Below are 14,837 nucleotides of genomic sequence, written 5' to 3' on the forward strand. Positions count from 1 at the left end.
TTTGCTTTTTCTTTCTAATCTGATAAGCATTTCCTAAATATGAAGAACCCCTGCTATTTATGAATGCAGCCCTGGTAAACAGAAAAAGCCCACCCCATCCCTTCCCAAATGATAATAATGACATATAACTCTTTCTTTTTTCATAATAATAATAATAATTATTATTATAACAATAATAATTACAAATAAAAAGTCAGAAATGTTGTAGACCAAGTGGATTCTCAGTATTAAACACTAGTGCAGTTGGGGATTTCCTTTGTGCTTTCACTGTTGGCAATTGTTGAGATGCTTCCTGTGGAGGAGAAAATGAAGAGAGTCAGTGCAGTGGCTTCAACAGTTTGGTCTATATTGCTTCTCACTTCTTCATAGGATGTGCTTGTGTAAGTGTAAAGAGAGAAAAGGTGCTTAAAAGTAACACGTCCTTTTTTGTATTTGCAATAAGCATGGAGCATGCAGAAAACATGTTACTACAGTTCAGTTGATGAGCAGTAAACTCATTAAGCTATTAGGGACATATTCACTTATAATGATAGCACACCAACAGCGTAAATTTGGCTCAGCTGATTCTTCTGAGGGTTCGGGGAATTTGGGACCCCTCCGCAGGAGAGACAGGGTCATGAGGAGGCATAGGTGTGAGCCACAGCCACTACAAACTCCTGTGTACCTATTGCTGTTGCCAGGTTCCTAGCCTGGTCATGTAACACTGCGAGAAAAGCTGAAAAACTGTAAAGAAAACTCCCTGTTACCAAGTTGCAAAGAAGGATTAACAATTTATCTCAGTGCCTGAGGCTCTGCCTGTACCTGGGGTCACAGTTGCTGCCTTTCCTAATACCCCAGTGACCGACATCCTCACCCAGACTGTGAAAAAAGCCCCAGCTGAGGGCTGTCTCTCACCCATCACTCGTGTGTCCAGCTCTTTGTCCATCAACTCCTCAGGGTCTGTGAACTCACTGAGCGTGATTTTGGGGGCATTTTCACTTTGGCTGACAGAGCCAATCATTTCCTGCTCCTTGTCATGCTGAACTTGGGCATAGATGTTAATCCAAGGGATTTTCCTGCACAGGAAAGGAAAATGAGAGGTTATATTTTGTAACACAGGGATCCTTGGCATGTCATTGATTAATCAGACCAACTAAACTGAGACGAATCCCAGAAATGCAGCACTGGCAGTGATGCAGAGTATCAGTTCTCAGAATGGTAAAAGCACCACAGTGATGTTCAGCTCTGAAAGTGCCAGTAGCATCCACTAATTCCAACACTAGCATAAAGCTACCCCAAATCTCAGGCCACTGCCTGCCTATCCTGTGCCCAAAGGCTCCTCCAGCCGTAAAACTAAATGTTCTGGTCCTGCCCTTTTAAATGAGAAGTTGTGCACACAGCGGACACTGCACCCAGCTCAGAGAGCAGCAATCTACTAAGTACAATCAGCTGCAATTGCCAACTCTCTTAGTATTTATTACATGATCAGTGGTGCATTGGAAACCAAAAGTAAAAATCAATTTGAGCACTACTATCAACTGAGAAAAAATTGCTAGGCTTGTTTCTATTGGCAGGCCCACACTGACTCAGTAGGAATTGCCACATCAGGAAGAGCTATAAAGAATTGGTCCTGCCTCAGAGTACAGAAAAGACTTGGACCTCATAACATCTACCCAAAGTCTATTTGTTACCATTTCACTGCAAAACCAGTTTGCCATGCAAGTTTGCAGGGACTTATTTTCCCTTGCTGCTCAGGAAGCCAAGAAAGTGAAGGGATTATTTCTTCTTCCTTCTTCCAAGAGAATTTAACTTGGACTGCTAGAATAATATCCTTGAAAGTCAGTTAGTTAGATAGTTAAGCCTAGACAGATAGTTAGACAGTAATCCCTGAAGGAATGCAAGTTTAAAATGAGGGAACTGTGTTAAGCATCGTGGGGGTTGCTAGGATTATCTGTGTGCAGTTGCCTGTTGGAAGGTGACTGACTGTTTTTTCTAATGGCCTTAAAAGGACTCTGTGCCATGCAGTCCACACTGTTAAAATAAGGAAAATTCAGAGGACTTTTTCAGTTCCTTAAAGCACACAGGAGAAAGAAGATGTGTTCAAAAGAGACTATATAAAATGCCATCTCTTTATGCTAACCTGTCTGCTGCTGGATATATCAGAGATTGAAAGCAGTGGAAATTGCCTCAACTCTCATGAATTCAATAGATCTATGCTGATTTTACTCCAGTGAAGCTGTGGCCTCAAACGACTTGTGCTATTGGCTTGATTTGGCATTCTGTTCTTAACCAGCAGTAAGTCAGGACATATTTGGGATGTTTAGCAGCAGTTAACAAACCTCATGTTCTTCTCCCTTCCTCCTACCCTCTCTTTCTAACCTTCAGACACACCTTACAGATCACTAGAAGACTTAAGCACTACACAGGGAATGCACACATTGGATGAGAGAGGACAAACGCATTCCCATAGGATTTAAGTGCCCAAAATACATCTGGAGTTGTGTAGAGATGTGGATATGAGAACATGCCTGGAGATACTGGAAGACTTAGTTTTGCTTCCAAACAATGCAATGGTAGAGAAGTGATAGTCTTCTGACCTTTGAGAGAAAAGGTGAGAAAAGCTCTTTAGAATTGTGAGGCAGAGAGCCTCTGGGTACTTCAGAGAGTTAGGGAAAAAAGAAACTGAGACAGCTGTATGGATGTGCATGCATACACACACACCTAATCCTGCTGCACCTCCCAGCACAGACACAGGTGGCCACGTCCCACTGCACATCTCTGAGCACACATGCACACACACACACTCTTGCATGCCTGTCCCAGGACACGTACACACTGACTGCCCCATTGCCCCACTATTACTCACTGCCCATACACATATAGTATTGACATGTTATATACTCAATCTCAAAAAAAACCCCAACAAAAAAAACCAAAACAGGCTTTTTAAAGATTATTTCCCTATTTTCCCCTCTTCCTTCCAGACCTCCTTAACAAGCATCTCTCTGGTAGCAGTGTTTAACATGCTTGCTGAGTCTATAACTTGACGGACTCATAATAAGGAGTCTGTGTGCAAAGCAGCAAAGCACCAATTCTATAAAGTTGTAGAATTAAAAATTCATGCAGGCCCATGCTCTCCCCACAACCTTTTCCTGTAAATGGGAGTTCTGTATTCAGGCTGGGATCATTGTTAATCAGAAAAGTACATATGGCTAACACCTCTGCATCACTGAGAGCTAGAGGAAAGCTTTTGTTTTCACCTCCTTTTTCCATTAACAATTGTTGCATGCTCTCACTTCTGATCCATTGAGCCAGAGGTTCTAGACAGAGCTGAAAAGTTGCTTTCTGTTCTGAAAAGTCAAGCTGATGACACTCTGGGTATCTGACTTAATCCTAAACTTTGTCATTTTGACCTGAGTTTGTCCTAAGCAAAATCGATGGTTTAACCACCTTCCCCCCACACACACACACTCCCAGTTTGTAATACATTCAATTTTCAGACAGATTTTAACAAGGCAGTGTCTTCCCAGCCCTGGAGCACAGCACAAGGCTGATGGCTGCTATGCTCAAGGCTCAGGATGCTTAAGTAGTACAAGAGTTGGTTTTATGAGCCGTAGTAGCATAACATGACCTGGAGACTGCCAAAGTAAAGTGCATTACCAGGCTCCTCACTGCTCTCTGGCAGCCTTCTCCCTGGTAACAGATTGCTGACCACAGAACCAAGGACATTAGGCCAAACCTAAGAATCTGTCTCACCAAGACACAAAGGAAAGCACATCTTACAAAGGGTTGTACCTATGTCTTGACACACCTCCCAGAGAGACTTCTTTGCCCTCCTCACCCTACATCTGGGAGTGAGAGAGAAATCATCAGCTGCCTCCCCAGCACATTATTAAGTCAATGCCTTAAAACAAGTCCCATGTCCCGTTCCCGATTCACCTGGGAAGCTGTATTCCACCTCACAGAAGCAGAGAGAGGATTTCAGACTGCAACAAGCAAGTCATGCTGAAGGCCTGGAAATCTGCACCTGAGCAGATTCACACACACAGGTTCTCTGGAAATTGTCCTGGGCCACTGACTTCAGTGGGAGCTTGGTAACAGATTTTGATGTGCACAGGATCAAGCACTAGAAGCAGTGCCTCCCACTGATTTTGACAATGGTTAATGCAAGAGGTTAGAAATGAGGGGAGCTTTAAACCTGGAGATAGGATACATGCTTGTCTTATCATTCCATTTTTAATATTGTTTGTATCCCACTAACATCATTGGAGAGTACTAGCCTTATCTTGGGCTGCAGAAGAGCTGGAGAGAGAAACGTATAGCTGGAATCTAGACAGGAAAAGCTCTACCTTCCCAATTTGGAGGAACTACTCATGTCCAGATTTTTTTTTTTAAGTCAGACTCAGCTTATGCTTCTAATACAATATTTTGCTACTGGGCAGGATCTGGGCACAGAGACCGTTTAACACAGTAAGCATTGTACTGAATGCAAAGTTCCTCCTCAGGAGCTCCATCTGCCTAAAATATATTCTCATAAGGCAGCCCATCAGCAAACAGGCCATTCTTATCCCATATTTTGTTCCACAGCTTGCAGCAGCAAAGTGCCACGGCCCAGCACAGGTCCTGCCTGCTGCCTAGAAGCAAAAGTTTTATATTAACATCTGGCAAAGAAAATCTCAGCACAGATTCCCAAAGGCATTTTGACGCTTAACACAAAATTTTCTGGCTTTGAGTCTGCCACCCTTAACATAATCACACCTGTTCCTCTGCAAGACTAAACTATTCACTTTGCAAGATACAAATGAGATATGGCTGCACTAAGGCAGTTGGCCAGGTGGATATAGACTGTATGAAGACATCCATCACGTGATTTTTTGACTAAGTCTGCATTGTGTAGCTCAGTACTCCGTGAGCACACAGGGTTCCCATTTCTGGTCTGTGGCTCAAACACATCTGCTGAAGCAGGTCACAGCTTGATTTCTGAGCTCTTGGTGAGCTTTCAGAGCACTGAGTTTGTGGTGGAAGGCCAGTAGATGGTCTTCTCTTTATATATGAAAAATAGGGAACTACACTGGTCCAAGCCTTAGGCCAGCATAATTTGGTCTGCATCTGTAATCTGGGCACTGCTCTGCCTAGATTTCCTGTAAACCACACAGTGTCTCCTCCTCCCATCCCCCAAAGTTTCTCAACTTACCTTTTGAATTTGTAGACTAAAAAAACAGCCAAGCCTACAAACACCACAGACAACAACATCAGCATCGCCGAACTGCTATGACCCGTGCTGGAATCAACAAGGGGTGCTGCAGGAGGAAAGGCAGAGCATTATGTTTGCAAGATATTATTAGGGAACACATAACTACCAGAGAGTTGAGCTCAACTCTGTCTTTGCCACATCTGCTTTATCACCACTGCATAATGCATACTGTTTTCGGCAAGACCAATCAGTAGGAAACAAATTGACTCTCTTGTCCTTTGAAAGCCAAGCTCTTTTTTCAAGACAGTGCAGTCTAACATCTCCCAGTGAAAAGGCACAGCAAGCCACGCTTAGCTGAATGGCTGATCACTCCTGTGTTAACACTCTGGGCTATTTCTTTTCAGGCTTTTCCAGGGACTGGAGCGGAAATGAGATTTGTGAAGTGTGGCTTAATGCGTGTCTATTCCCCTTTGGAGAAGCTACCTCAGAGCATCCGTGAACAGCACGACTCCCATCTTCCAAGGACATATGTCTGTCTCACGTGTGACAGGGATCCAGTCTTGTGAGAAGCCTCAAGGTTCATCCTTGTATTGGACCTCAGAGACTTTTTAATTGTCAGTTTTCATAATGTGGAGGAGCAATAATCCTGCACCCAAGCATGCACTACATTATAACATTCTGGAGATTTGATCCATCTATCCTTGACATTTTGGGCAGGCTAAATAAAGTGTATTACTATACCTTGTTTATGCAGCTATTCCCACAGCTCATTGGAACAGACCATCTTAATGGCCTGAGCACTGTGCTGAGAATCAAGAGTCTGATGAGAAGTCTCTAATGACGCGTAAATGATTATAAGTAGCAGCTGAGTGTTTCTCACTCTGCATAAATATTTGGTTTTGGTTTTTTACTGTTCCCTATTCTTTTTCTGTCACCCAGAAGACAGGAACAAAGTCTATGCAAATAGAATCATTTCTGGTTCCACCCCAAATCACACTAAGAGTCTGATCCTACCAGTATTCTGCTTCTACTACTTCTACAGACTCTTTCATGGAAAAGAACTGACTGTCATTTCACCTGAGTCAAAATACTATGGGAATCGTCATGAAACAAATGCAGCACACCCACTGGCAGGGTGGCCGGGGCGAGAATAGTTGAGCACTGTAAACTAAATCCACACTTTACAGTGTCTTACTAGCACAAACCCAGATTCTGAACCTGGAGACTGCAGATATTTGGATCTCATTCCCAGTTTTTCAAGTTAATTAATTGCAGCCCACTCCTATTAACATCTGACTCTCATCCCCAAACAGTCAGAGAGTGAAGGCAGAAAGGCATTACCTGTAGGATAGGTCACAAGCTTTGGTTTAGCCCAGCTCTTGGCTCTCTGAGAGTCTCATGTAAAAAGAAGCTGAAGTGTATTATCATGGGACATGAATCCTAGTCTCTCAGAGAGGCTATCAGCAATTTCACATGCACAAGATCCCACATTTCAGATAATTGCAAGGGTAGTCATAAAAAGCAAGGGCAAAAATAAATCCATCATCTCCTCTCTAGTCATCACTGTCTCAGCAATAGCCGAGAGCTAAATTCTCAGCAGTAGCTGAAAGCTTCACACTAGGGTGGTTTAAAGCAAAGAGGGTGATGAAACTTAAAGTGACTATTCATCACTCTGTGTGAAAATGGGGATAGGTAGCATTGATATTTAAATAAGTTCTAATTTGTAGAAATCAATATTCAGGCACATATTCCCTGTAAGAGGCCTAGATCTTCTTTTCCCTTTGCCCCTATAAGGAAAGCTTCTTGGCTAGTCATAACATTAACAAGCCCTTTGCAATAAGGATTTGATCCAATATCCAAGAAACTTAGTAATACTCCCACTGAATTCCACAGGTGCCCAATGAGGGCTTAATAGAACACCATTCACCTGATTTTCTAAAACACTTGAAAACATCAATGCACTAGTTAATTAAGCCATAGGGAACTCTTAACAGGTACTTTTAACACTTGTACAAACTGGTACATGAAGATGCCACCGCTGGATTCTGTAACACTTCCTGCTTCTACCACAGACAATGTCTCAATACGATCAGTCCTATGTATCCCAGTAGCAATATCAAACTATGAGTGCTCTGATGTAGACCATTTCTCCTGGAGTTGCCTGAAGCCTCAAGAGAACCACAGCTGTGCATTTGACTCCACACTCACCTAATGTTAACTGAGTAACATAGACAATAACTTCAACACCAGGCTTCAGTTCAAACTGGACCAGGTTCTGGTTGAGAGCATTAAAAAGGATTTCTACCACCTGATGAAATAATAAGAGATACAGTGGTTACAATACAGAAGACAGCAAGCTCTGGAGAACATTCAGGAGTGCATGTAGCCTATGAATGGTGACTAACATCTCTTACCAGCTTCAGGGAGAGAAGGGAAGCAAAAGACTGAGGAAGTAGAGAGAAACTTGTACATCTGCTTTAGATGGAACTGAGTGTTATTGCATGCAAGTCTCCCTACAGGACTTTTGACACAGAGTATGTTATTATACCTCTCCTGGGATGCAAACAAAGAAAGTTAGAATTTTTTTTTTCTTTTTTGGGGGGATAGGAGAGGAAGGAAAAGAACAAAGGATCTTTTCACCCCCCTCCACGATGTCCTGTGAGTTTGATCTAATGCACTTGGAATTCATTGACTTATTGGCCTTTCATTGGTGGATGATGGAACTGAGTTAGGTAGTACAGCCTAGTAACACTTTACTCACATTGATTCAGGACAATCCTAGTCACACAGCTCCTGCTTAAATAGGCTGTTGGGGATGAGATGATCCAGTTTTGAGGATTAATGGCAAACTTGCCATATTTCTCCTTCATTTAGAAGAGACGCCTTGGACTGGAGTTTACTCGTGGCTCAGCAACCCAGCTATGAGGTGTTATTTGGTTGCCTCAGAGCACATACTTGGCATGTCACACTGGAGCCTGAGTTTGTTAATGCCTGGTCTCCCTAGAGTAGTTCTGATGGTCAGGGCACAGCTACTGAGTAGTTTTGATGGCCCACTCTCCAGGGCAGAGCTCCTCAAGCAGAAGCCAATGATAGGTGCCAAAGTACAACTGAGTAGACCATCAAATAAAATTAGGGCACTAGAGCTTCAGGCCTCATGGTCAGCTAGTCAGAAACCTAATCCGAGATGTCTGCATAATACTGGTATATGAAATATTGACTTAACAGCTTGTTCAGAGGGAATTCTGATATGAGTAGATCTTACTGAACAGGATGGCAATGACTCCAAGAAAATCCCTCCAAAAAGCCTTCTAAATCTTGCCACCGCAATGCATCTCTCCTGCACACTCACCACCATAAATTTAAGAGGCCAGATTTGTTAGCTTCCTAGGACAAATGTACTACTCTGAGGGGACTGACTTTGCTCCATGGGTGACAAGAGCTTCCACAGAATTCAGCAGTGCTCTGAATTATTTAATGTTTGATCACAGAAGAGTTACTCCTCCAAGAGTTACTTGGAGATGGGCTCACACATAGCTTGCACACAGTAAAAATGCTACATACAAGAACATTAGCTAGAGCTAAGCAGCCTTTCCAGCAGTACTTCACTCCTTTGCCTTTATAGAGCCGATTTAATCACTTGGTAATTCTAGCACGAAAGCTTCAGCAGACTAGTGCTGTTGTTCCTAGCTCTTCCCTTGCTTGCATATCACTGTTGCTATTCATCACTGTAATTACCTATTTATCTAAATGGATGGATATTGTAACTTCCAAATATAGTTTGCACACGCCATTCGCTGCTGCAGAAAAGAGAGGTCTTGTTCTAGTGATATATGAGCTGAAGAGCCTGATTTATTTTTAGTAAACCTCAGTATATTATCTTGCTTCTTTGGCCTCTGTCTATTAGCATTCCTCCAGGGAGTAAAGGGAGTACATATTCAAGGTTCCTTTGGCCATAACTACTGTAATAAGGACACACCACTGATCTAGGAAGAACCACTGCTGGTAGACTGTGACATATCTCAGTGAGGTATTAGAAAAGCTGGTTTTTCCTCTGAAAATCATTTTCTTTAATGCCATAAACTATACTGCCACAGTCCCAGATGCATCCAATTCCATCACACTTATTGTAAGTCATTTCCAATGCTGCACAGGTTTAGAGGCCCATCTGAAAATGGTATGATAGGAATGAATGTTCCATGAATCCTCCTTTCCTTACTTGCTCCAGATCAGCCTCACTGCTTTTCCTCCTCTCTGTTGTGTTTTTATGGGGCAGTATGAAGAGTTCGGCAGAAGTAGGCAGCCCAGGAAATACAGCTACCAAGATCTGTTCATCAGGGATACCAGTCACCTAAAAGAAAAGTAAAAAGGTCTCTATCTGCTACTCTGTTACTGATGTTCCCATTCACTATGGGAAACGGTGCTCCCATCAAACTGTTATTTGCCATTTCCACTGTAGGTGTTGTGGACCTAATGAGCTGTTCTGCCCATTTGGTGGGTCAGCAACAGAGGCTCTGCTAATGATTCACTCCATTTCTAGAATTAAATGTAGGCTTGCAACACCCCTGGACCCGAAGATCTGCACCCAAAGTCCAAACCTACAACATCTCCAGATCTGAATTTTCCGTATAGACCTTCTCACTACAAAAGAATGACCCAAAGACAGATCCAGAGAGTCTGGCTCAGAGCAACCACTGGTAAGTGTGCAACTAACAGGGACATATGAGGAAAATTGCCTGCAATCACCTTCTAATATCATGTTATGGGGATTCGCATTTGCCATACATGAATAACTTAATGTCTCCACTGGGAGACCTTTTACTACTGGGGCTGATCAGGAGGGCTGTGCTAGGAACTGCTCAGTTTGCTGAACCAAGAGTCAGCTCCACACCTGACTCTCACAGCTGTCTTCAGCATGACCTGCCCACTGAGGCTACTGGCCTCGCTCCCCAAATCCAAGCTGTGCATCCTCAGCAGGGCAGGAAGCCTCTCCTCCCTCAGAAACCCTCTGCTATATGAGGCTAACCCCATTAGCTCCCTGGCCCTATCCCACCTCAAGCTCCTTGGCCTCATTCCTGGACATTCCCGAAATGTATCAATGGGATAGCCCATTCCTGGTGATCCGTCCTACTATAAGCATAGACCACAGGCTGCAACCAAATAGTCACAAAAGGATATACTAGCAAGCACTTCGACATTATTTCTACTGTTGTCTGTAACCATTCATAGTTACAACCTAATTAATTTCTTTTTTCTGCAAGCTTGACCTTTCATACAGTAAAAGGGAACAACAGTTTAAACAAATGAACTTAGTATTTTCTCAGGATGGGAAAACAATCAAGGAAACTCTTATAAACTGTGAATTTTGAGTAGGCTACAGTTGAGAAAAGCTGAGCAGGAATGTACTTTCCCAGTAAAAATAATCAGCCTCCATTTCTAAGAACAGCTGTAGCTGAAGCAAAAAACCCCCAAGATACATTTTTGGCAGAATGTAAAAAACACAAAAGCTTGCCTAAATCTACCTCCTGATTTCACACAAAACCAAAGTCCCTGGCTATTTGATATCATAAATTATTCTGTCCCCTTTCCTGCAAGAATATGAGTGCTAGTTTACATATTCTAATTAATCCCAAAGGAAGATTCACTATCTTCCACCGACAGAAGTCTCTCTTTGTCCTGTATTTTAAAGGTAAGTTTATTTTCACTCTGAATCCTCATTTTTTTGCCCCAGCTGGAAAGGGAGCAGAGATTTATAATGTTCACCAGTTGCTACACTTAGCTGCATGTGGAACTCCTGACTGAGTATCAGAAAGAGGTAAAATTATCTTCCTCATGCATCCAACATACTACAATGTTTGTCTTCTGGGATGAAGTGGATCAGCTGTTTAACAACACACAGTAACACTACCCAAATGCTTGGAGTAGAAAACAGTAGATACTGTAATATCAATTTGGCAAAATAAGAATAATAAAGATACTATTACAATCTAGAACTTGCAAAGTCCTCAGGGATATTAAAAGCTAAAAAGACCATTAATAAAAGTAATTATAATATTTCCACAAAATTCCCAATATAGTTTACCTCTGTAAAAAGATCCAGCATAGTAAGAAGCTTTTTATCGATTTAAAATGATAGCTTCATTACTGCTGTTCTTCCCCGTTCTTTTAAGCTAGCATGTGGAAAAAGTGCATGTTTTAACAGCCTAGTCAATGTTAGTACAGATGCAGAAACAGATGCTCACCTGTGCTAGAGCTCTCTTGATGACTTTGCCAATGTCTTGTCTCCATTCAGGGATGTCAGGGTTATGGTAGTCCAAGTTGGGAGAAAACGACAGGAGCTGAGATTGGAAATACTCTGGAATAGAAAAACAGTGTTTATGAACAGATTAAAGGGGCAGTGTTCAGGGTACAGCCAAAGGTGCAGAAGACAACAGGAAGACCATAATTAAATTATCTTAATGCAAGGGAGAGAGGAAAGGTTGAATGAAGAAAAGGGGCCAGCTAGCACTAAGCAGGACAGAAAGCTTGCAAGGAAAGAATCCTTATAACAGTTCTTATAAAGGACATTTTGCCCTAATGCCAACTTGTGGCTTTTCCCAGAAGAAATGGAAGCAAGAATGAGAGAGGTGAGAGGATAACTTCCCTTCATGATGCCTCTGGGCTTTGTAATTTTGCCACTCAACTTCATCAGACTCTGTTTATAAGGAAGTTGACCACTAAATAAGGCGGCATCTGACTGAAATTTGGAACGTCTGTGCATTTGCATGCGTTGTGCTCTGCAGAGCAAACACTTACTGTAAGTAATGTTTTCAAAAGCAGGTATTATCTGTTTGCTCTCCTGGAGGGAAGCCATGAGTGGTTAATACCCCAACAAATCAGAACCCAGTGGTGCTAATGACTGGCTAATCAAGCAATGGCTATTCATGAAACACTTTGAAATTACTTCCTAACTGACTGATTGCAGGGAGGAGGAAAAACTTCCTAGACTTCAAATACAGAACAATTTAAATTTTTCTCCAGTTCCAACTATCCCCTCTGGTGTCACCAGAGACTAAGCCTGGAATCCTTATGACAACTGTGCACAATGGATTTGGGCCAGTGGGAGGCACAGATCCAGGATGGGAATCACACTCAGATATAAGTTCTCAGGGTAGAAGACTCTCCTTTCTGGTTTTGGAGATGTGCTGTGCCTCACCTTGAAGCACCTGATCTCCAGATACTTCAAGTAAGTACCATTAATCATTTGTAAGAAGGTACCGGTTTTAGATCAAGATAAACCAGCAAGACTATAAATGAGGAAATCCACAGAATAGCAGGGATGTGCCAGCACAGCATTTATGTTGCATCTTTTGTAAGATCTGTTCTTTCTTTTTAGATGGTGCAGTATATTATTAAATAAAACAAGCAGGGAAACTCCCTCAAGTTCTTAAGTCTTAACCCAGAGCCTGATATATAGAGCCTTTGACTTTTGAACCCTCAGTACCATGTACAATTTATTTTTTGAGTAAATTCTGGGCTGTTAATCACAATTTGAGAAAACCCTGAATAAATCTCCTGCACTGTTAACACCAGAGAGCCATGCCTTCCTGCCTAGAGCCATAATAACTTAACACAGGACACAGATTAGGATACAAATTTAGCAGAGAGCATGTTTAGCAAAGGTGCCACTCATTTATGTACTGAGACTTGAACTGATGACCAGACTGGGTGTCTGGAAGGACTCCTTCCTTAGACCAGGTCAGTCTGCAGCATGGCACTGCACAGGACTATTTGGACATTCCACCTGGATCAATTTCTCTCTGTGATAAAGCCCAAAGCTCTGGATCTTTTAAATAGAAGGGCAAAATTTCTTATGAGGTGTTTAAAGACAGGGAGTGAGGAGCACTCTGTGGGACCTACTGTGAGCAATGATCAAGATCACCTGCGGGAACCCCTCTCAGATACACTTGATTCAGATTTATTCCAGAAACTAGTGGAAAGATGCAAGTTTCCCCGAAGTAAACACTGCATTTTGCAATGCTCAAAATGATCAAGCAGAGGGTTACTTCATTTGCTAATAGCGAGTTTGGGTATTACTAAATCATATTAACAAATTATTAAAACCCATTGCATTTCACAGCCAGGCAATCAATAAATATCTATTTAGCTGGTTGTTAAATCTGAGCATGCAGCTTTCCAGCCACCAGCAGGATATTTATTTATATTTAATTACTGAAACAAGACACACATAGTTCAACCACGCAGTGCAACCCGAGTTATTTGAAACCCAGGTCTCTCAATAAAACCTGCTATCCAAAGAAAAGCTTGCCCTCAAATGCTGGATGCCAATAACTGGATAAGGAAAGAGAAGACTAGCCCAGGGTGGAAATTATTCTCTGGAGAAATCCTAAAGTCCTGGCCAAAACTGCTGAGAGAGCCCTTCCACTCAGCCTTTATCAAGCCTCCAGCAGGGTAAGCTCTGTGGTCTGCCAAAGGGTGCTGTCTGGAGCCCATGACATGCAGATATGGCAAGAACATACCAAACATTAACCACAGGGAAGTCCAGTGGGCACACTCAGACCTCCAGCTGTGGCATGGAAGATGAGCAGAGATACCAACCAGAGAGTCATTTCTGCCCCCTGTTTTCCAGACCCCTCCAGACCCGTGCCATTTATACAGTCACTGTATAAAGAGAAACACCAGCTGTATTCAGGCCACCTTAATTATTCACCATGACTACTTCTTTCCACAGCTAGGAAGCAGAGGGAAGGCAGTCTGGCTACAGCTCTAAGTGTTTTTTCTTTTGGGAGTTCCCCATCAGGGTGTGCAGACAGACCAATTGGCAAAGACACCAGCCTCTTTACTACAGTGCTGTGCTTACAAATTTGGCTAGCTGCCCCATCCAATTCACTTCTGTATTTTGTGATCATGACACATCTGAGCTACTTGTTTACAGTTTGTCTTCAGAGGTTCCTCCAGGCACTAGGGAGTTCACAGAGTTCATTTTGGCTGAGCAGTGACTGCCTGTTCTTCACCTCTAGACAGCCCCCTGAGATCTGATTGCAAAAGGCTGAGGGTACCATGCACTGCGATCTCCTTGGTGTCTTGGATGAGGGTGCTGCCCGCAGCAACTTGCACAGTGACAGTGTTCATCCCCTCCACAGCGAAGATGTAGGAGATGCTGCTCTCCAAGGTGATGAGGGGCTGCAAGAGATAAACACAGACAGCGGTATCAAAATCAGGGTGAGATTAACTCAGGATCACAACATGCACCTAACTAATCCACCAGGCCACAATATCCTTCTTCCCTGATACAGGAACGGTGCTCTGAGCTTGCATGTCCTGCTAAGGCCTAAATGTGGCCCAAACACCACCCAGTGAAAACTGTCCCATAGGCAAATGTTTATCTTACTTCAGTAAATGCTTCCTGAAATATTCTTCCTCTGAACTGCAACCCATTATGCTATGAATACCTCAGCAGAGCACAGTCAGCAATTACAGAATTAGTGCTGCAGAATGCAGTGTTGTATACACACACACATACGCACACATGCATACTCAGCACAGTTGCTGTATCAGCTGTACAAAACAGAGTCCAGCTCAAACCAGCGTTGCAGATGTTTCTGAACATCTGAACAAGGCGTATTGTTCAGATTCAGGGCCAGCCCTTGCTCTTATGAGCACAAAC

General features: G+C 42.7%; 1 protein-coding gene across 1 annotated transcript in view; it reads right to left on the reverse strand.

The window, feature by feature from the left end:
• Positions 1-227: 227 nt before the first annotated feature.
• SORCS3 (sortilin-related VPS10 domain containing receptor 3) overlaps positions 228-14,837 on the reverse strand; it is a 311,734-nt gene continuing 297,124 nt past the window's right edge. The window contains exons 22-28 of the mRNA XM_010564990.1: positions 14,230-14,353; positions 11,413-11,525; positions 9,390-9,521; positions 7,382-7,481; positions 5,174-5,279; positions 895-1,055; positions 228-292 (exon numbers count right to left, since the gene is read on the reverse strand). Of these exons, the coding sequence (XP_010563292.1) occupies positions 228-292; positions 895-1,055; positions 5,174-5,279; positions 7,382-7,481; positions 9,390-9,521; positions 11,413-11,525; positions 14,230-14,353 (801 nt within the window). The remainder of the gene's footprint in view (positions 293-894; positions 1,056-5,173; positions 5,280-7,381; positions 7,482-9,389; positions 9,522-11,412; positions 11,526-14,229; positions 14,354-14,837) is intronic.

The sequence above is a fragment of the Haliaeetus leucocephalus genome, unplaced genomic scaffold, assembly GCF_000737465.1.
Source record: "Haliaeetus leucocephalus isolate CR32 unplaced genomic scaffold, Haliaeetus_leucocephalus-4.0 Scaffold184, whole genome shotgun sequence".
Classification (NCBI taxonomy): Eukaryota; Metazoa; Chordata; class Aves; order Accipitriformes; family Accipitridae; genus Haliaeetus; species Haliaeetus leucocephalus.